Source organism: Fulmarus glacialis, unplaced genomic scaffold (genome assembly GCF_000690835.1).
Source record: "Fulmarus glacialis isolate BGI_N327 unplaced genomic scaffold, ASM69083v1 scaffold6742, whole genome shotgun sequence".
NCBI classification, from domain to species: Eukaryota; Metazoa; Chordata; class Aves; order Procellariiformes; family Procellariidae; genus Fulmarus; species Fulmarus glacialis.
Window position 1 is genome coordinate 41,900 of NW_009197090.1, and position 23,952 is coordinate 65,851.

Genomic DNA, 23,952 nt, shown 5'->3' on the forward strand with positions numbered 1-23,952 from the left:
CTAAATACAAAATCCTAAATCTATCAAAGGAAAGTGCTTTCATTTCGTTTAATTGAAAGAAACTGCTGTTTTGCAGATATGTTCAATATGACAATTTAAGTATGCAACACATTAACAACCTGCAATAATATCAAATTATTAACAATATTAAACAAAGTATACTCTAGATGCATATTCTAGATGCATACCACATACTCAGCAGAAAGAAATATAAAGGCAAAGAAACTTTTAAACACTTATTTTGTGGTCTGTTTACAAGTGTAAATTTGATCGGAATCAATACTGAATCAAAGACCCATTCTATAACAACTTGGTCTGAAAATGAAGGTTCTGTCCAGAAAGAATCATATATATACACCTTAAAAAAATTACGTATAATTCTCTAGCTCCTAATTTTTATATTGTGAACTTGGCATTTTACAGATGAAGCTATAAACTCAATAACCCATCTAGACCAGAACCATGCTGAAGAGACTTTGTTTCAAAAAACCAAGAATGGGTTACAGCAAACTTTCTCTTATAAAATACAGGCAGCGAAAGGGGATCTTATCTACATAAATCAGTCTTGGCCACAAGTGGAGCACTAGCCATGTTTTAAGTTTAAATTGTGTGAAAAAGAGCAACAACACAGATGACCACTGGAAGACAATTCCACATTAGAGGGAGGGTGATTAACATTTAAAGGAAAGACATGGATGGCATTGTGCTGAAGTGTGAGCCACTGGTATTTCTCACATTATCTTATAGCTTGACATCCTACAGGGCTTTAATGAAAGTTTCCTGCACCAACACAGAAAATGATGACCATGCAAGGAGATGAAGGAAGAAAATGACTCAGCAATAACCACGAAGAATTCCAATCCCTCACAACACTTGCTGCAGAGGGTATTTACAACTAAAAACCAGGACAATAACACAAAATGAACAGAAGAATACTAATAATATTGCTACATTTTTTCACCTTTTCTATGCAGTCATCAAAAAATGCCAAGCCAGTATCCTTGTCACTCACAAAACTGCATTCTTCAATAAAGCGGCTGAATATCTGCGTTTTGGTGAGATGCGTGTAGAACTTTGTATAGGCACGATCTCTGCTTTTTAAAAATCCTGGTTACAAAAAGGAACACACAACTAAATACCAGTTATGAGTTCCATAAGAAATTAACATTTAAAGTGTCAACATAAAATATTTAAAGTGCTAATACATAAAGTATTGGCTTTATGAATAAAACAACTACTTATCACTACTTGCATTCAGAAGATTAAAATAACAGCTTTTTTTATTAATAATTATTTTTCACCATGGTTAACAATTCTTGGCAAGCAATCACCCCCATGTAATCTGAGTTTGCTGGCTTTTTGTGCAAGAAAAACGAGATAACGACCTCATACAAAAGCAGAAGTATCTAACAGTTAAAACAATACTAAAACAAAAATTATGTTATCCTAAGAGGTGACAGGCCTGAAAATTTTTAAGACTTTCCAAATCTTTGACTAAAAAAACCTCTTCTCAAATCTCTCTTCCAGTAACTAAAAAAAAAAAAAAAAAAAAAATCAACAACCCCAAACAAAAAAAAACACAACCCCAAAACACCACCACCACATATAAAACAAAACACCTGTGACATTTCATCTAGCATTCACCTCATGAACAGATCTGAAAAGTTAAGGTGATAAGATGAGGAAAATAAGATGACCTTTGCTGACTACTGTTTTCTTATGTTTCTGATCTCTGCCCCGTTCTCTATTATCTTCCCATTCATATCAAGAACATTACTTTGTTCTTCATGACTGGGCTTCTGACATTTTTGCTCTGTACAAATTGAGAAATATTCTTTAATTCCCAAGAGCTGCCCTTACGGAATATGCCACGCAGAGAGGGCATCATGCTACTGAAAGACAGCTTTTCTAATACCAGAGCCATTGCAAAACTGCAGTTCTATGTGCATATATCCATGTTCTAATCAACTTTGAATAGTTTAACTTGATACAATTGCAATTTTAAATATTGCCAAGAATTGTACAACCAAAGGGAACTTTGACCTTTTAAAGTTAAGCAGCTCCTCAACCCTGAAGTTGTAACACTGCCAATGCTATCAGCAGCTCGTTTGCCTCACCCTCACCCTCACCTTGATGATCAAACAAGGAATCAGCAGCAGTTGCTTTATTTGAAGGCGCCTGCGTGATTGGCTTGAGGAACGTTCTGTAACCCTTTAGAATAGATGCCATGAAACGGAGAAAAGCTTCCTGGATCTCCATCTCAAGTTCTATCATCTTCTTCTGCCAGGAGAAATCTGCCTCAATAGGAGTCATCTCTACTGCAGAGCCTTCTTGAGTTTTCCTGTGAACTAGCAATGAGCAACACATACAATCCTGCGTTAAAATTCAGTGCATTCAAACAGGTAACTTTTGCAAGATGCTGAAGGCTGATTTTTCTTTTTTCTACTTGCCCATATTCAGAAGTGACAAACACTAGAAATCCTGTGATTATTTTCCAATTGATCTGATCCATATAAAAGGCAGGTTACCTCAAGAGCTGATTATGTGTTTTTCTAACTCATCCAGCCCTCTGGGACATGAAACAATAAGGAGGATCTCCGTTGAGTTAACGTTACCACATACCCAACTGAATGTAGTCTTTCAGTAATATATCAACACAAACACAAAGAACCATGTTTTCCCTGTTCCGAAGATTGCAGATCTAGAAAGAAAGGGCTTAAAACTATTTTTCTAAACAAAATTCTAGCATTTTAGTGCATCAAAGGGTAGAAACAAGTAGATGACATTCAGAGTTTCTCTTGCACTCTTAAAAAAACAGTAGCAGGTACTGCTGAAAATTGTATTTCCATGCTTTTTATTATAACAAAAATATAAATTATTGTAATGTATTTATATAAAAATGTAAGTAAGTATTATAATATATCTATTATAATATTGCCAAAATAGAAAAACTATCAATCTAAAAAAGACCACTGGTCCTGCTCAAGTTAAAATTAGGAAGTAGTTCTGTATTAGATTGCATGACATAACCCTGCTGATAAAACCAAAAGAAAAGTTGAAGTTTCCTAACAGATGAAGTAAAGGCTATCTGCAAAATAAAAATTACAGAAAATTGAGGCAAGAACACCTACCTCTTAATTAATGCACTTTTCTGTTTCCATAATTCACGGATTTTGTATATCTCGTATACCTATGAGGCTATCATTGTCTCCTTCTCCATAATGACGCAACCCAACATACCCTGAACCAGCTTACCTTAAAGAGCCTATCTACAGTCAGAAACTGTTAGGTCAGCTACAACTTTGCTCTTACTTGTCCAAGTCGTTAGGCTGAAGATGGTCAGTTTTTCTTTTTTTTTTTTTACGAAATACTTTGTCAAAATTTAGCTATTTTTGTAGAAAAGTCATTATCTGAGATATTCAGCAGTATCTGCACAACAGCTGAGTTATTCAACATTATTTTACTCATTACTTATCCCCATTTCCTCTATTATTTTTGATCAGAAACGTGAATATTGTTTTAGGTCAAGATCCAAACATGTTTTAGCTGAATCTTTGTTTAAATATAATTTAATCACGAGTAAAGGCTAAAATAAAAGCTCAAATTTTAAGAAGTCACAGCAAAGAAAATAAAAGTCTAAAAAAATAATTCACACTACATATGATAGAAGGAAGTCCTTACATCTTTATACTAATTATAATTTAAGTCTTGTAGGTGTGTATCAGAAAATTTAATAGTTTTTTTTGAATATTTACTTTGCCTGCTTTAGGCAGTTTCTGCTCTGACCCCTTCCCATTTTATTTTATATATTTCACCTGCTGCCAGCTGTGGGTGCAGTTTCTTTAAGGTGCTGAGCAGACTTTTACATGGCTTCTTAGGAAACTGCTTCCAGTTGGTGCTCTTCTTATCATCTGATCTAAAACACAGGGGAGGGAGAAAAGGATATATAAAATACAGACCATATAAAGAAAAGAATAGCTTCCACAGCCCTAAGTTGCTTCATTTTCAGAACATAGTAACTAAAAAAAAGAAATTATTTTCATAAGAAATCTTGTCACTGCCCCTATTTGTCAAAAATAAAAAACGGGGAGTAACATAACTCAGAATTTCATTTCCTCAGATACAGAACAGTATAAATTGACTTATGAGTAGAGTTTTCTCCAGTCTGTAAGGAGGATCTGCATCAAGACTTGATTTAGACTTTTCAGTTGAAGTTTCACTTAGCTGATTTCCCTTTCAGAATTTTTATCAGTCTTGCTAATATAATTGAAGCACACTGATCTGTATGTGATTACTATGCAAAGCGTATACTACCATAAACCTGCCATACTGCTACTGATACAAATAAAGGCAGTTTGGAGTACAACGTGAACTTGTTACTGCAAAATGCTGGAAGACCAGTCCGGTAGCTTTATGGTGATATGGTACACTGTAACACGTCTATGACAACTCAGTTCCAGCTTCAACGACAGGCTACCAGGGACTAGGAAGATTGGGAATTCACTTCACAGTTTAAAAATTAAGTGGTTGATTAAGCAATGGGGTAAACTGGCCTAAAGGGATGCTCATCTTTGTTAGAAGGACGAAGGGTTAGACCTTGTTTAAGCAATTGGATAAAAAGAGAGTAGGGACTAAATCCTGAGAACTCCTACGCCTCTTTCTGGGAGGCAGAAGGTGGGGGAGAATTGCTGTAACAGGGAGTACAACAAACAAGACCTAATCAGTTATTACTACCCGAGCTGATGCTGTCACTGCTTGTTTTGCACTTTGCATCAGTGAAATGTGTTCAATTATTTGCTCAATTGGCATCAACACAGAACTATCTTAGGAAGGAAGCCAAAGCTTCAGGAGTTAAAGAAAAAACGCACACTTACGGATGCCTTTTCCCATTTTTTTCCCCACTGTAATGGCACGCCTATAAACAATATAAGTGGTACTGTTCCAAAAATGCAAGGAAAAGAATTCTGCTACAAAAATAAAACAAACTTTCAAATCTTTGCCCTAAAAAGGCTACTTTCCTTAACCAGCTTTCAATGTTACTTTCACAGAGATAGTTGAAAACATCCAAAAAAAGGCATTAAGGAAGATGCTGAATGAATAAAAGGCCTTCAGTATTTTTTGGCAGTAAATAAAGCTTCAGTCTATCATAAGGAAGATAGCAGCAAACTTGCTGTAAAAAGACACTATACAGACAGACCGATGTAGTGGAAAATACTGAATTTTTCAAATGTTATTCTTCTATTATGCAGTCTTCCAAAGTTAGCAACAGTGCTGTTAAATGTTTCTACAACTTAAAAAAAAAAAGCAACATTGCCACAGAAATAAATAGGGGAAGAAACAGATGTGGATAAAATAAAATTGAACGTTAATCTTTACTCACTAGTAACATAGTATTTTAGAATTCTGTGTGATCCTCAACACAAAGTGCTTTGTGGAGATTTGGTTTTACCTACACATGTCCAAAATTGAGAAATATCCTCACTTCCAGATTAAAAAAGTTTTATAATGCAGGTACCAACATCTCACATCGACCTAAGTCAAATGTTACAGATGTCAAATTCCTCTGGAAGTCAAATAAGTGGTACAGACGAGATACATGCGAAATGGGCAGCAAAAATAGAAAACGATCCGTTGACTATTGAAAGTGAAATGGACTTATAAGACAGTAAAAGAAGAGGTGCAAAAATCTTTCCAGTTGAGTGCCTCATAAGAGGTCAGCCGCTGGTAGATTTTTAGTTCAGTAACCAATCCAAGTAAGGTTGGTACTTGGTCTTTCTAGCAGTCATCCCAACAGAATCTTGACATCCTTATCTCCCTGCTAAATCCCGTTTCTATCTCCTTCATTTTTCTGCAACCCAGTCTTCAACTTCCATTCTAACTATGAACAAAAACATTCAGGTATTTTTCACTGCAAATATCTTCATATAAACAAGTTATCTTCCTTGAGTTTCTTCAGTACATTCTTCTTTCACAACATCTATTATAATTATTCTTTTGGTGGCATATACTGTGATATACAGTAATGAAAATGCTTTTTGCAGCATTTCTAATGGGGACCTAGGTGAAGGAGAAAAAAACAAATAAAAAAATAAACACAATCTGCTACATTGTTTACTATTTCCTTTGATGCTACCAATAAAACAAAGCATTTTAGTAATGTAAAGGAAACAGTTGCTTCAGTAGAGGAAGGGTCCTTTTGATGCAATGAAAATCAAGAAAGCATTCAACTGACCCATAGATCAAATGACTAATTCTAACTCAAGTTAGTAAAAACAAAAGTTAAGAGTTAAAAAGTGAGATGAGATGAAGTAAAACTATATTTTCACAGAGAAAAGATGTGCACTTTATTTAGTGATGTTCACCCTTGTCTTGAACTAGCTTAGATGCCTCTTTCTATTTATGATCTAATGAATTTAGAATTGAAAGGTAATTCATAAAGTTACTAAATTAAACACCCGAAACAACTGAATTTTCAATTCAGTTATTTGTACTCTCATTTAGATATACTACAGAAAAACAGAAGCCTCTCCTCAAGAAGGTGCAAAGAAACTGTTCATGCAACACCTTCAATTTAAGAAAAGCATTAAAAACATAATTATTAAGTGAAAATATTTTAGATTGAATGTAGTCAAGACACCAAATTTTGATTGATTGATATCACCAAAAATTTGGCCCTTGTAACTTGAGAAAAATTTCTTTATTAACACTAACATAAAGTGCCCCAAGTGCAAGACAGCATGAAAAGCTGTCATGAAGGGTCCTGAAGCGCTCATGTAAACTAAATTCAAAAGTGGTAAGTCAAGGTGAAAATGTAAGAAATGGTGGGGCAGAAAAAAACCAAATCCAAACTCAAAAACCAACTCTTCTTCCTCTTTTCTACCTTTTGTCCCATTTCCCTAATAATCAGTACTAGAAGTGGAAAACCAAACCAGAACACATTACCACTGTTACTAAATTTATAGCGACATCTGCATCACATTTTTATAGGTAGTGCCAAGTGTTGACCCTTGACTTAGTAAGTTTTAATTTGCTATGAAGCATTAGAAATGAGAAAAAGAACAGAGGACAGTAAGAAATGAACATACTCGATAAAACAGTGTTTAACAGTTTTATCTCCTGAGCATTTCAGCAATCTCTCCATCTACAGCTAAATGTAAAAACTCCATAGAACTTACATGTACACCATGTTTGTGTCTAAGTCAATGCACACAATATCCTGTGGTGGATCGTACAGATCAAAGTATCGTGAATCAACTCCAACAATAAATGGAAGAGGTGCACTGAGTACGGTGGCCAGAGACAAAGGACAGAGGGGAATATATGGACATTGCCACTGAAATGGAAATATCATCTGAAGGAAAAATTAAATGAAATCAATGCATTAAAACAAGACAACAGATACTGTACAATAAAAACCAAGAAGTTACATGCAGCAAATTGAAATGAAGTATCTAAAAGCCTTGGAACACTGTCAGAAAAGTCTTCAAGTCTGACCACTTATTTACAGCACATCTCTTAGTTACCTATGCAAAAAAGTTGATCATTCTAATAGTTATAATAATAAGACATGCTAGGGCACTTTAACTAAATGCTATTGCTGGGAAAAATGATCATTTAGAGCATTAATCATTTTAACTTTAAAAAGCCTTGTAATAACTGTGGAGTTTAAACTGATTTATCTCACTGCTGTACAGAACACTTTGTACTTACAGCTACTACAGCTTCAGCAACTCCTGTCAACACAGCTGGTCTAAGAGAATGGAGGAGGATCTTGCCTTCTAGTAATACAAAGAGTAACAGAGTGGCACAGTTTTCCGGTCCAAGATTCATGAGCAGAGTGCTAAAGTTTGCTCCACTAAGGGGTGGGTGGGAAGGGGGAAGAGAATAAGAATGTTACAGGATTTTACAAAAAAAAAAAAAAAAAAAAAAAAAAAAGTCACTACTATCAAACTTCTGACAACTGTTTGGGATCAACTAGTTAAATGCTGCTAATATTACCACACATCAAATATCCACCTATCTATCTAATAGCTATCACCTCAACACAAGGCTTGTACTGCCACAAAGAAACCTAAATTCAAATTCTATTGCTAAAGAAATATGTGCTATACCATGCTACCACTGAGCTCGTGCTGTTTATGGCGCTCTCTCTCATACATGCACAGGCATCTTGTCTTTGTAACAGTAAAACAGATCTAACTGGTTAACAACTAATCCAAGCACAAATAACACCAGGAGTTTCATATGATGGGTTACCTCTGGCAAAAATCATGAAGTAGAGTATCCATTTGATCTTAGAATCACAGTATCAAATTCTAATACTAGTCAAGTAAAATCAATCCATCATTCTGACAGCAACACGCCTTTAGTTTCTACAGTTTAGACTCCATTTCATTTGTTTGGACTGTACACATTTAAGAATTGTAATGACATCTGTAAGAGGATGGAGGTGTAAAATCTGTCCTTAGAAAAGTGCTTACATGTTACTTTGCAGTTCGGTGGCTGGCTGCAATTTTTCACTTAAGAGGCTATGTAACAGATGTGATTAAACATGGGATCCTTCTGCATACAGAATATTATATGATAATGCCGGGGGCGGAAGAATAAAAAAAGGGAGAATATTTTAACTCAAAAACAACCAAAAAAAAAAAACCAAAAAAACACCCAAACAAACCCCATGTCACAATCATAGGGAGCTCCAGCCCAGAAGATGCAGGCAGTACCACAGAGACTACATCAAACCTTCAAGCACAAATACCAATTTTTAGGTATAATTTTGAATTTCCGAAGTGTTTGCACATTTGTGCATTGACTGATTTCACATAACTGCTTGACATAAATGTCTCTCTTGGATCCGAAAAGGGAAAAAGATAACAAACAGTTTATATGTTATTAAAAAAAAAATTTTTGCTTACTACACAGGTTCTGAAAACACAAGATATTTAAATACATATATTTTTTCCGCCACAGCCTGCTGCTTCTTTCTTCAGAGTTCCTACAGTAATCTGGCAATTCATCTTTATTTCAGGATAATTGATCATATTATTCTTCCACAAGGGACAGGTCTATGTCAAAAAGACCACACTGTATAATATCATAAATGCGTATTGAGCTTTCTGTTTATAAAATCTAATAATATTGCAGTAGTGTTTGACTTCGTTCTATGGCTCATTCCTATTTCCCTCTGAATTTTTCAAGTAGCATACATTTAAAGCATTAATAGTAATACCTTAATGGCAATGGTGTAGAAACTGGCTGAGACAGTATTAATGCATCATGGGCAGAAAGCTGAAACACAAAGTAGTATGTGATTGATATGGACAACTCCAAAGTTAATACAGTATAATACTCCAATATAAATGTATATCCATAGTCACACAAAGCACCTGGCAGACACAGTCACAATGTCATGCAAGAGACGCAAATCAGAGACAATCTTTGGGACTTGTGTTCATTAGGTCAACAGAGCTTGTACTAGTCACTGAAACGATTCTCAGAAGCTACAGGAAATTGTCTGTGACTCAGTGTTGAACATGTAACTGCTGCGAGGTGATTAAACAGAGAAGCACAAGAAACAGTGCCCCGGGGGACCAACCTTTGACCCACAGTAGTGGGTGGACAAGTGAAACAAAGTCAGAAAACAAACAACCCCCCCACTGAGGTAATGCAAATGGTGCCTATAAAATGAAATGGTAATATATGGCAGAAATTTCAAAAGTGCAAGTAGGACACTGCTGCCATCTGCACCACCTGAAGTCTGAAATAGTCTCCTTTGCTAAGTTACCCGAGGTTTGTATCAATGAAAGAGAAGGTCAACCCATCCATCTCCTCCCCTCTCCCTTCCAGCAGATGGGTATTCAAAGCTGCGTAAAAAACCTAAAGGAAGAAACCAGGCTTTCAAAAGCAAGAAAGAGAGTTTGCCGTTATTGTAAGTAAAAATGGAAGCGTTTTGCTTACCTGCACAAGAATTCTTGGCCTTTGTGGTGAAGGGAAAGGTATATTGTGCATAAAATGGGATATGTGCCTGAAAAGAAGACAAGATGTTAGAACACCAGCACCGGGGACTAATCAGGGACTGAAAACAATGTTAATCACATTTTGGAATTACTATGGTACCACGTTTTAGAAAGGCTGTTAAGATTTATTTACTGTTTTGATAAGTTCAAGAGCCTATTTATGCAAACTGAAACAAAGAAGCTCCATTCACTCACATTTCATGTGTGAAAATTAATACTGGCAGCTTCAGATATGTATGCAAAAGATAAGAATACACCAGCATTTAGGCAAGCCATTTCAAATCCCAGGCAGCCTAACCCCATTCTACAGAGTTTCTAATGATGCTTTGCTAAGAGAAACTACATACTTCACCACCAGATGTCTAATACAATTTTGAAGGTAACATCATATTTCAGTAAACTTTTCGGAGTACAAAAAGCATCCTCTACAGAGTTTACACACACCCCCAACGCCCCCAACCTGCATTAGCTGCAGTGCTTGGAAACAGACACAGATATTCATTGCTAATGCACACAGTCCCTGAGCTTGTATTTATTAACCTAAAATGCAGGACTGCAAACATTAGCATGTATCTTATAGTTCAGCGATTTTCTGCGTTTGATGTAGTTAAGAGAAAGGTAAACAGGCATGACGAATTCTAACAGAAAAAACACAGTAAAACCCAGTTCACTTTCCTGGCACTGCAAGAGCCACTATTATTAAACAGGAGCAGCAATAATTTCTATCGGTACAACATAAGCTACACAGTGCAAGCAAGAGGATGGAGCAAATATACCAACTAAGTAAGTGTGACATGTATAAATCACATGACTACTTGAGCTTATATAACTACCTTCCCACATTAACTTGAAAAATGTTTTACATACTTTTCAATGGGAAGAGGATGAGGTCCAGAGACAGAGAGTTTGTAGATGAACATAAGAAATTTTCGAAATGCGTCAAAGAAAGGCCAGTGTGAGAGAAGGCAGATGCATTTGTTGGAATTGATGGACTTGGAAGTAACCACTTTCCTCTCTACAGCTGTCAGGAGACCCAGCTGCAATTGTTGTTTTTCTGTTAGCAGCTCCCGGGGATATGGCTCATAAAACTGAATAGCAGCACCATAAACCTAAAAGATGAAAAAAAACAGCTGAGCAGACCCAGTATTTAACAGGAGATTGGGTTAGAACCCTCAAAGCATCCTTAAGTCTTTGGTATTTGCACACACGCTACAGTGCTTTTGCTGGTAGCTTGTAAAATGACTTTTCATTTATGTAGCATACACAAAGTATCCTTATAGACGAAATGCATTGGACTCTTGTGCCTCTCTTCCTCTTTTTCATTGCACTTTCCTCAACAAAGTATTCATGCTCAGTAAATTGAAAGGGAAGGAACCAAACTGCATGCTATGACAAAACCCTGTCCATCAATCATTATGCTAAAACAAAACCCTCATGAAATCTTGTGTTCAGTAAATTCCCCTATCATTACCACACTAAACAATTAGCTTTGACTTCACTCATGTTATCAAGTTAAACAGCTACCAACCTTTTCTCACACGGCTTCCCTATTTGTCAGAGTTTCATAATTAACTGAATTATTCTAGCAAGCTTAGCAAAAGGAGAACAGGGAAAGATGGATACCACAGTATACATTCTCTCTGAGAAAAATACTGGCAGCTACTACATTCCTCCTTGCAAAAGAAGTATTAATATATTGGAGAAAGACTTTTTTTGTTGTTTGGAAATGGAGAAGTATATAAATTTCCCTGACTGGGGACTGAGGCAGAGCAGAAGTTGAGCTGTTACCACTAACAGAGCCAAACTGCTGTTTATTAGTCATAGAAAGCTAATCACACATTACAATCACTTGTTCCCTCATGCAGTTCACACACACACACAGACACAGTTGGCAAGCTGAAGCAACAGCTGGGAGACCAACCCCAAACAAGGGCCCCCTTGCTTCATCAGGTGTACTTATAATCCTGTATTCTCTGTCTGTGTATAGCAAGCACTGCCTTCTCACATGTGGGCTGAGTCGTGCAACAGATTTTTGGTGCCCATGTGTGCTGGTGGCCTTATACAGATTTGGCAGATGGCTGGTGTTCTGAATCTATCACTTCATGTGAATTCAACAGGATCACTGGTCTCAGGAGCTCATCAGTTCTTCAGAGCCTTTCACATGCTACCTCTCAGCACATAATCCTCCTTTCCCCACCCTGCTGTTTTCTGGTAACTATTTTCCTAGTCACACGCATAGATAGCTACAGAGCCCAATTAGACAAACTCACACAGAAGTGGCTTTTAAGGTAACCATAGGAAAACCGTAACAACTTAAACATTCCCAACACATGTGGTAAGTGAACATCTTTTTAACATGTAGGCTATGTTTCCATTCCCAGAAACTTCTTACTTGAAAGAACGGGGAAATCCATTCGCTGTGAGGTTTGGATTTGTTAACCGTATGGTTCAGCTTACATGGAACTAAACAGCACATACCCTTCCAGCTATTTCCTGTTTTGGTTTATTTAAGCCTCCATCTTATATGAAGGTTTAAGAAATACAATTTTGTAAAGGAAGTACTTAACAATTTATTTTGTAGTATTTCTCAAATACAGAAGAACCCATGCCTATTTATCTCCAAAGCAGCCATTTGAATTAAAAGCAAAAACTAGTCATAGTGTGGAGCCATACCTTTTCTGCAGAAGAGCAGGTCAGTACAAATGTTGAGAATACTGGTAGCGGATATTTGGTTTGAGGGTCCCAGCACTCAATAGTAGCTCCCATAGGAAGGCAGAAGAGAGGTACAGATTCCGACAGTGGGAATGACTCATAGTTCTCTTGAGGATATCTGAAAATTAAGCCTCCAGAATGGGAGAAGAAAAAGTAAACGCATTTGCTCTGCAAGCCCTAAATAATGTAAGCAATGTATTTTCCACAATATACAGCAAAGTCTATTGGTTATCTGGACTTTATAACTGAAGATTACATTTGCAGAAGAAGAAAGTCTCTCATTTGACAGCAAGACTAAGTCATCTAAGTAACAATCATTTAGAATTGTTCAGTACAAATACTGAAGCACTCCCTTTTGGTAACTGCTTACAAAACAGTACATAGTAAAAATGAATTAGTGAAGATTTTTACTTTCAACCAGTTTGGAATTACCTGTGCTATTTAAATGTGCCATTGGAATGGATTTTTTTTTTTAACAAGGAAATTCCTGTGAAGAAAGTGATAATTTATCTACTGTAAAAACAGCAGCAATACCTCCACTGAAAATAGGATGAACTAGCTGGCTGTCCACATTTTCTGCTAATCAGCCAATATGTTCAATTTAAACAAATTGTTTATTCAGTTTTTAGAAATATATCTAACTCTCGCTGGTAGAAAATAGGCACACAAGCATTGGTTTACTATTGCTGTTTATCTAGCTTATTTTATGGTACACTGTTTTCATTATCTATGCTTTCCACTTCTGCTTTGTAGTTTACTCCTTTCAATGGAATTTGGTGCACTTAGTGCTCTGAAGAAACTCTTTTGAGAGTTTTTTTTGACTTCTTCAGGGGAAAAAAAAAAATCTGTAGCAATGCATTAAAAAACTTATAAAAGCCAGACTTAAAAGAAAAGATGACTTGTCATTTATTGTTCAGAATATTTTTCACTCTCCTCAAATGAGAAACTAGTGAAGAGTTGTGGAACCGAAAGGAAGAAACACATTTAACTTTCAAATTAAATGAAAGATGTTGCATTAGCTGTGAGACACAAAAAGAACTATGAGTCAGGTTGAATGGAATTTTTAATTATCCCTTCTCCATCATCACCAGTACAAGAAATATGAAGTCTGTTGCTACATCTGAAATGCTTGCTAAGCTTTCCGCTAAAGCTTCTAAGCTACCAAACCTGATGTGATAAGAACTAAATTAATACAGAAGAATGCTATTCCTATTAAGGCTTTTTTTTTTTTTCTGTGCCTGGGAAAAAGTGAGGAGAGCAAAGAAGGCATTATAGGAGTTGATTGCAACTGACATGCTCTAGGAACAGAATTCTGACAGACAGCATTTAAGCTTTTAAAATTATTATTTGATTTGTACAAGGCATTCGAATCCTTCTGTTAGCATGTTTAGGCAGTCTGCTTTTAAAATTACTTACCAGCTTTATATGCTAAAGAGTTAGAAGCTGGCACAGACTTCTTATAACAAAGGTATACACTGGAACCCCACTGGAAGACACAAGTTTCATCTTAGAACCAGCAAAGGTGACAACAGGTAGCAGAGAAATCAAGTATAAGCATTTGGATATATTCCCACTTACAAAAAAAGCCGACATTTAAACAAAAAGCGTTACAAAATAAAATGACTGGTTGGCTGCTGAGTGCATGTAAATCACGAAATTGACAATTCACCCTTCTCACATTTTTTAGAGATTACAGGATTTACATAAAATAATCACACCACCACACTACTCTCTGACTTATTCCAACAGAAGAACAGGGAAAAGTGAAGCAGTGAAACTGGTTATTTACCTAGTGTTTTTGCAGTTTGTCCAAATACATTCTACCATTTGAAAATATCACTTATTTCAGACTGAGTAAGCTAAATGCAAAACAGACTAAACAAAAGCAAACTGATCAAAAAAAAAAGTACATGAAGAAACTTTAAGCAGTAATTATCATTCTTACATGTCCTAGTAACATAAAGGTTATTAATAACTAAGAAAAAAGCATCTGTGGTTCATCCCGAGTGTCAGCATCACCAAAGGTGGGGAAGGGATAATAAAAAAATAAAAAAAAATAAAATAAAAAAAAAAAAAAATCCATCGCACTACTTTTAAATAGCACCTAGACATGAATATACGAACTGAAGTAGTGAGTAATCAGTATGAAGAAGTAATTCCTAATACCAAAGGAAATCAGAGCAACAAAACCTACAAAACTGAAGTCTCACACATGGAATATAGAATGAAAGAATTATGATGTAGTGATAGAACACAATTGTAAGAGTGCTAAGAAGAGTTCAAAGAGGTACTCTTTCGGGTTTGTTTGTTGGGTTTAAAAAAAAAAAAAAAAAAAAAAAAAAAAGAGAGAGAGAGAGACTCTAGCTTTTAAGTACTCACCATACCACAATTTAAATTCTTATCAACTTTGCAGAATGTATGAGGAGGGGTTTCTCCTTTGCTGGTAACAATAACACAGATATCTGTCACTGCCAATGAATTTTGAGGTCGTATTGGAGGAGCCCTTCGATATGTGATAAAGATCCGTTGTGAAGAAGCTGAACTGTTGTTAACATTAGCACAACGACCGTAAGGAGTAGCTTGAATCACCTCACAGCCTGAAATGATGCGTTCCTTCCCTTCATATAGAACTCTGCAGATAGGAAGGAAACAAAATATTATGTGCATTCAAAAATATATGAAGTTACTTGGCCAAATTCACAGAAATTGTCCATCCGTTAGCACTTTATGTCATCATCGCAACGTTCTAAACATGCAAATGAAGACATTTTATATATTGCCTTTTGTCATGCACGATTTGAGGCAACGAAACTGTTCAGAAATATTTAAATATTAAATGAAATCTCTGTGGGAACAAACCATAATTATGGACAAATAAAATCAAGCCACAGTGAAAAGCATTTAGTTATAGAATTAGTAGGAATGCTGCGCTATCTATGAAAATTAAATACAAAGGAAGCTTTAAATTGCTTGCACGCATGATACCTGATAATTTCTTAGAAATTACTTCCATCACTACAATGTCTGGAAAGTCATTTCAAGCTTGCCTTTTTTTTTTTTTTTTAAGGAATGTTGTTGGAAAAGAACAACAGAAGACAGAAGTCTGCTTCTTAGATTAATTTTTACAGAAAAAAAACCAGTAATGATTTACATTCATAGTTTGAATAACATTTCTTAAGGGAAGGGGGGGGGAGGGGAAGATAAAATAATACTCCATTCCACAGAAAAGGAAGAAATAATAACTACAGTTGACTGTACTCCTAGAAAGCAGAATATATATCTTACATGGCCATACAGCAACATTCACATGGTACCTGGATTTTTTAGCCAGATCACTAGTGTAGATCACCATATTCTTAGCAAAAAAAAGAAAGATCCTTCACAGCAGCTAAATGAGCTAAAACTTTACACTCCAATCTTTCCCAAACATAAAGCTATTAGGAAATGACCATGAGAAGAAATGTGGAAGTCAAACAACATATCACTGCATATTTTTAATATAGAGATGCTATGATAGGGCAAGCTTTACCCCCCTTTCCACACCCAAATAAGCAATGGTTCCATTTGCTTGATTTTCTGCAGTATGTAGAGAGTACTTGCCACCTTCAAATGAGTTTTCACCTTTACAATACATGGCAAGATTTAGCAAAGGTAACACATTAAAACTTTGTATTTTGTGACCTGCAGCTTCCCATGTGTAGCCCACCACAACTTCACTTTAAAACAAAAAATAACCAGGCAATATATCTTTTACTGTCCCTTGGTTAAACGTTTGACAGACTACTAGTAAGTATATATTTGAAAACTTCAAAAAATCACGTGTATAAGCTAAAAAAACCAAAAGTCTTTTTCCAGATCCAACAATTCTCAGAACTTTCAAAAAAATATATACAATTAAAATTCCCAAATTACTTAAATACTACTGTCCATCTTTAAACTGGAATATGCAAATATTACTGTTTATTCTGATTCCACAGAACAAACGTGCATCTTATCGTAGTATTGAGGATATACGTGAACTACAGTCCTAGAATATTTTAATAAAGCAAAGAAATCACATGAGTTTGGAGTATATTGATGTAGTTACCAGGCTGCCATATAAATTTATTCAGCTAGTTCATGGAGGACAATATTCTTGCCTTCAATAATGGTTTCAGTTGTAAAGAGTCTGATCATCATACTTCTGCTACATTTAAAACAATGTGTAACCTCAGGTTCAAAACCAGCCTAACACCAGTATTTCCAAGTTGCAGCATTAGTTTTAATATACTACTTACTGGTTCAAGATACGTTTAGAGGAAGTACATGCTATTCAAATTACTTATAAACGAAATAATCTGGAAGAATATGTATTTTGCTCTTTTTATTGGGTTACCTACCTCATAAAGTTAAAAAAACCCCCAAAACCCAAACACAAAACCAACGACTACAATGGCAGCAGCTCTTAGGCCACCTTCACTGTGCACAAAGAGTTCGCATGAACTCTTCACATCATTGCCTTACATTAATCAGAAGAGAATATTAACAGACCAGTCTCCAACAGAAGTTTCAGTTCAGTTTTATTACAATTTCATGTATTTTTTAAAAAATCCAAGAATTTGAGGTTATTCCAGAAACATTTCTCAGCTGACAGCTTTTGAGAAGGAAAACAGTATTAATCAGACAATTCCAGCAGTTCAATTTTATAGGTTTACAAGTATTCTCAGAAAGATGCTTAAAGATTGAAGAATTTCTCAGTTGTGCAAATAGTTCTAACAGGTAAGGGGCTGACCAGTGTTCAAGACTGTAACAGTGGGGTCACCGCCCATCAAAAGCAAAAAGAAAATGAAAGCAACTCTCAGTCCTACATATATACCAGCAGAAAAGTATTATTAAAACCACACCATTTCCTGACCTCACGCATAGTATTGAATTTAAGAAAACAAGCAAACAGAAGAAAACCACCACCCATGGATCACTCAAATGAAACAATTTTAATGATTCAGACAAAAACATTCAGAAATGGTGCATGAAATATTTAACATGACACCTTGTATATACAAAGTCCTCCCTGAGTGTCTGCCTTTGATTAATTAGTACTGATCAGGATAAGACTTGTTTCCTGCTTCTATGAGTTTATACTTTGGCCTCGATCCTAAGTACACCTTACTTGCTACATTATTTTATCAACTTCAGTAAAGTTCCATTTCAAGCAAAATGTAACCTACAGTTTCCTCTAGATGGTAGGTCCTTTCTTTGTAAGAAAGGCCAAAAAATCCTGCTATCCCTTCATAAGGCTGCTTCACATTGTACATGGAAGTTCTCTCATGACCAGTTTTACTGACTTAAAGGTACACTTCAATACATCAGATAGCAGAGTTTAGAAAAGATAAATACCACCTTCTTGCAGCTGTTGAGTTAAAAACCTTAAACCACAAAAAACTCTGCTTCTGGAAAACCATTGCAAAATAGGGGGACTGTTGCAAATTGCATCAAGCTGCTCTCCAGCTTGACTTCTCCTCTAGGTCCAACCACATTTCTGCTTCTCCCAGTCCTTATGCAAAATAACTCTTTATAACAGCTCTTCCTATCTTATTTAAGAGAAGGCAGTATGCAAGTATTGAATAATAAAGGAATGAAAATAAACACACTAGGCAGTAGGAGGGTCAGAGAAGAAGATTAGGTCAAGCAGAGGGAAAAGATTAACTTATCTTTTATTTCTACTGCCACCACTATTATTATTTGTCTAAACATACAAGTGATTAGTTTCATCATTATTATCCCAAGCTGTTCCAAACACCCAACTGCAGTTGTCACACTGGTGGGATTTAAGGAACAATAGAAGATGCTGGCTGTTAAAAACATCTTCAAGTTTCTATTATGCTTCTTGAAATTTGAGTTCACTTTCATTTTTGAAATACATTTCTAGTAAAGAAAAACATTTGTTCAATCGATACTCCTCCAGGTATTTTCAGACACCAGGTATGCAGAATGAGACGGGTCCTTGGCACAGAACCAAACTAAAGCTTCCCATACTAGTTTAAAAAAAAAAAAAAAAAAAAAAAAAAAAAAAAAATCAGTATTTCTTTACTTATACAATGCAACTTACCTAACTTTCCCATTCCTCAGTAATACAAGAACCTCTGCTTCAGACAAGAAGTCTGATATTCTTTCCTTTCTACACTAAGTGTTACAAATTGCAAAACTACTTACACTTAAAAAGAATGTTTCTGTCAGGTTTTCTTCCATTTAAGAAACAAGTGCTGAAGCTCTCCCATATTCCTAACTCAAGTGTAAAACAGAGAGAGGTAAGATCTTGTTTCAAAGTCTCACTGCACCTAAACCAAACAAATCTAAACCTCAGTTCTTGTCTATTTCTGGAACATCAACAAAAATATTGGTTAGGAAAGCAACAGAATGACTAGTAGGTTATTTATAGACATATAAGCTTAAGATACTAAATTTTACAGCTATATGTAGGAAAAGGACCTCAGAGATCTCTTGTCCTAGGACCAAACCTTTATTCTTCCAACTAAAAACAGCCACAGCAAATGCAACATCCAGAGGCACGGCACATGGCCTAAGTATATGCAAGTGAGCACCTGCAACAGCAACTCACTCTAGCAGTTTATAGACACTTCAGCTTAAGAGCCAGTGGAAGAATAGGAAGGAAAAAGGATGGAGGGCACAGAAATACAGAACACAAGGATAATGGCAGAGAATCAGTAGAGCATACCCCCATCTCCCCCTTCCTCCAAACAGCATGTGTTTAATTACTTTCCTTAAAAATAGCCCTGAAAGAAATACACACACACACACTTATCAGGAATCATCTGAATGCTCGGACTACAAGATAACTCAACTTTGTACATATATTAACAACCTTGACACAAGGCTATGTATTTGACCCTTTCAAGGGAACTCTTCCTCTACCTACTAAGTCCACTCAGCATGTCAGCTGACTTAATCGATATTTAAGGCTCAAAGATAAAATACTCTTTTACACTCGGTTCTTTAATTAAAAGAGTAGAGAATAGCATAAATTAGCCTTCAGACTCTACATACATCTCTTGCCTGAACTCCATTTTCATTTGAACACACTGAAATTAACACACACACACACAGAGAGAAAAAGCATGCTCTAACCATCTCTTGCACGCACTTGCAAAATAGCAGGAACAGCAGGGGGAAAACGTTCATATGCATCATTGCTCAGAGAGAAAAGCCTGCCATGATTTGTTAGGTGTGACAACCTAACTAGATCTGTGTAAAACAAAATATAGAATAAATACTACTTGCCAGATACCACAGTTTTCCACCAATAGTTTTAAAAAGTGTCTCTGTTAGGGAACCCCTTAGTCAGCCAACTATTTACACACAATAAGTAACAGAGATTCAAAGACAGTATGTTTTTAAAAGTTTTCTCACACCTCTTTTCATCATCATCTATGAACAGTAAGATTTGATCATTATTGAAGGAGGAACTGAATTGTTATAGAAATCTTACCCGATGTCGGTAAGAGGTGGTTTGTCCCGGCCTCTCTTGTAGCAAAGAAAAAGTTCAGGACTCTTTAGACTTCCATAGTTTAAGTTGGCTTGAAGGGCTGTAGGGGTGGCTTCAACACAGGTGTATCCCTCTGGGACAGTTTCACCAGCTGATTTAATTATCACAGCAATATCAGTAATTGGAGCCTTTGGACCAGTTGACTTTGTTTCATGTCGGCTTATTTCTTGGTCCAGAAGGGTTGCAGTATCTGTATCAGTGAGCCCGGCCACTACAAAATAGTCAGCCACTCGTGGACCTTTGTCTTCTATCATGGTCAGTACTTCCTGGGGAAAATAGAGAGAGAGAGAAATCAAACAGTCTGGTTTCAAGCTAAACCCCTAACCTCAACAAGTATGGGGATTTAAAACCTGTAAAGAAAGATTTGCAAATAAAAAAATTCCTAGAGATTTCATGAAAATTCTAGGGCAACTCCAAAACAAACTTTGATTTCTGTGGCTCAAAAAGATAGTATTGTTAGTAATTGGATTTCAGTTCTAGTGCTGTAACAGTCATATTTTAGCACAAGGAGTTTAAGTGAGGCAAAGAACAACTCAAAGCTCCTAACACAGCAGCTACACAGAAAATTGCTTGGTGTTAGCTATTAGACCATTCAAGCTCTTCGCAGGCTATAAATTAATGCAGGTACCCCTAACTAAAAGCATCTATATTTTTCTACCATTGTTTAGTGAGTAATTTGACTACAGAATCGTGCTGCTTTTTTTCTTTTTTTTTCTTTCTTTTTTTTTTTTTGAAGGAACAATTCCAAGTATAGCCTCACTAGTTTATCTTCTGCACATTTCATCCATTTTGTTTCATAACCTAGACCTAACAGTGCAGTCCTGAGACATTCAGCTGGCAACTGTAACATCTGGAAGTCATTTACAAAAATCACACATCCAAACCCACATTTCATCAGCTGATCAGGCAGTACACATCACTGCTCAGCTGCACATTCCAGATCTGGAAAGAGTTGTTCTCCCCACGCCAGCGATGTTCACTAAGCACATGATTTTAAAGCGGTGAAATGCAAGCTTCTATTAAGAGCAAAACTAGCTGATGGACTATGCTCAAATATCACAAGTACAATTTCAAGCACCCGATCTCATGAGATACCTACCTTTTTAAAAGTTGAGTGAGAAATATTTAAACAGTAGTTGCCAAGAAATAAATGTGAATACTGTTGTATCCCTTCAGGGAGTTAGGGACGACCTTCTTTTAGATCCCCATGTTTCCATCACCACATTTCTGGGGATCCCATCTAGAAAGCTAACCAAGAATGGAAGTCTGGTTCCCATCTTTGAAAACATAACTGCCACATCTGCCAAGGTCCCACTTACCAAGGAGTGGTGTCCATGGGTATTACCAAATAACAAGTGCACCAAAATTGAAAAGTTTCTTGTGTTTAGAATGTCCTAGTCTGTTAACTGCAGAAACATTGGCCTCTGCTAACAGAAATGTGGTTTGGTGGAGACAGTACAATCCTGCTCCCTGCAACCTCTTTTCTCCTGCTGTTCTTATCCTACCCTCTCTTACTGAAATTATTCTGAAAAGGTATTTTCCATCTTCCTGCTTCACAAGACTTCTAAAAGTTGTTATCAAAAGTGTTCTGATACTCAGCTGAAGGAAAAATCAGTTATTCATCCTGCATGTTTACTAAGAAATCTTAGCATAAGACTATGCAACTTAGGCGCCAACCACTATATTGCACTATATCGCATGAGATGAATTCAGGGAAGGGAAAGGAAATAATTTAATGCAAATTTGTAGTACCTCTCTACTCCAACTAACTCCATTTTTTTCTTCTAACACTGAAATGACAACTGTTCAAATCCTTTCAAACCTGAAAGAAGAATACCTTAACACTTTAAAAGACTCTTCTCTTCTGCAATATTTTTCCACAATGCTTTTCACAACGTCACTTCAGTGTTCTCTGAACACTTTGGCTAATAACTTTTGTAGGGCAATCCATGAGCAATCCTGGGAAGAGACGCAGAAGTGTTTGGCTCCCCTGAAAAGGGGAACGCCATGGGACAGCTACTCACATGACTGCGTTTTCAGGCCTAAAATATATGGATGCCATATCAACAGGAACAATAAAAGGTTTATTCAATTTGTCAGCTGTTCCATGCCTAGGTCTCCTGAAGAACAAGAAAATGACTCCAAAGCCATAGCTACTTGTGAAGCTTCTGAATCACTTTCAGCTACAGAACTTTCAGCAGTTTACCCTTTTTACTGTCATAAACAACATGAGATTAGCGATAAAGCCCTTTACAGGTAAGCAAGTCAGCATGACATGCAGGGGTAATGGCTTCAACTTAATCTGACATAAATTTAGCTTCTGCTAAAAGGTCCCTCCTCGTACTGCCGCTGTTCATTCCCACCTTCACTTTTGTCCAGAACTATAGTTTGTGCACCCACGTAATGAACTGGAACAAGGAATTGCTCTGGCTGAACGCTAACCTGGCAGAGACTGTTTAGTGTTCAACCAGAGCTGTTCTCCAACGATTCACTGTGTCAGCACAAAAGCAGCAGCAGTATGCCCCTTTCAGCAGCAGCACTGACTTGCACCGGATTAATCATAAAACTGTGAAATCTAACATGTTTCAGTTTGCATCTTAGATGCTTGAACTTGTTCACAGAATTATAAAAATAAAGAAATACATAAACCAACCTCTCCCTCCCCCCCTTAAAAGAAAGGAAAGTCCTGAGCCAGAATATCTTGTAACCTGGAAAGCACTGTTTGCACTTGACATATATAAAACCAACTTACTGGAACAAGCTGCTAAAAATAGCAAAATGGTTGGCATCATATAAATGTTGTTTTTTAAAAAAAAAAAACACCTTTGTTAGATGTCCAGCCTTTTATTACCTGCTACGTGTTCACACAGCTCAATATCATGTTCTCTCGATGCAACATTAAAATCTTCGCCTACATTTACTTTTAGCACACAGAGCAGGAAATAAAACAGTAACGATAACAGCATTCAACGTCAAAAATCTCACAACAGTTTGTATTTTTAGTCACAGCTGTAGTTCCTGGAATTGCGCCAATGCTACCCTTGAATGTTTTTTAAAGTGAAAATTTAGCTTTACTGGGTAAATGGAGGGACAAAAATTTAAAAGGACCTGAAAAATTAAATATTAAAATTTGGAAGACTAGAATGCAAATAAAGAGAATCCACTCCCAAATTTTTACCAGTGGGGATTAATAAAACTATAGCAATTGGTTGCTAAAGAGCATAACCTTTTATCTATGATTTTATATTTTTCTCTCAGCCATGGCTATGTTTTACTTCACAGAAATTCTGTGTAATATGTGGCAGGCAAAAGTCAGAGTCACCAGACAATTCAGCTGAGAAACTTGGCACACCAGCCTCATATGTCAGCACAACATTTAGTGAGTCTTTCAAAATGTTCCGAGTCTCTTAAAACAGTTCCCTTCCTTTTCCACAAGGATAAGAGAAATAAGGTTTCAAGTAAGCACTACAACTCAGCTCTTCAAGAATTTTTTCTCCAATTTCAGAAAGCTTTGAAGCAACAGGATCTCTCAAAAGAGACCTCAAAGCTCTTAATTAAGCCATGGTTATCTTCTTTAATGCAATAGCTTTATAATTACAAATAGACACTAAACCATAAATTAGCAGATAGCCACCAAAACAAATAGAAACAATAGAATTCAGTTAGTCCAAGGATACTTTG

General features: G+C 36.3%; 1 protein-coding gene across 1 annotated transcript in view; it reads right to left on the minus strand.

Moving 5' to 3' along the window:
- DENND4C (DENN/MADD domain containing 4C) overlaps positions 1-20,531 on the minus strand; it is a 46,669-nt gene extending 26,138 nt beyond the window's left edge. The window contains 12 exon segments of the mRNA XM_009572404.1: positions 962-1,107; positions 2,130-2,348; positions 3,816-3,916; positions 7,176-7,351; positions 7,711-7,855; positions 9,230-9,288; positions 9,958-10,024; positions 10,884-11,125; positions 12,690-12,859; positions 14,145-14,214; positions 15,108-15,360; positions 20,215-20,531. Coding sequence (XP_009570699.1) covers positions 962-1,107; positions 2,130-2,348; positions 3,816-3,916; positions 7,176-7,351; positions 7,711-7,855; positions 9,230-9,288; positions 9,958-10,024; positions 10,884-11,125; positions 12,690-12,859; positions 14,145-14,214; positions 15,108-15,360; positions 20,215-20,525 — 1,959 coding nt within the window. The 5' untranslated portion in view covers positions 20,526-20,531.
- Positions 20,532-23,952: the final 3,421 nt, after the last annotated feature.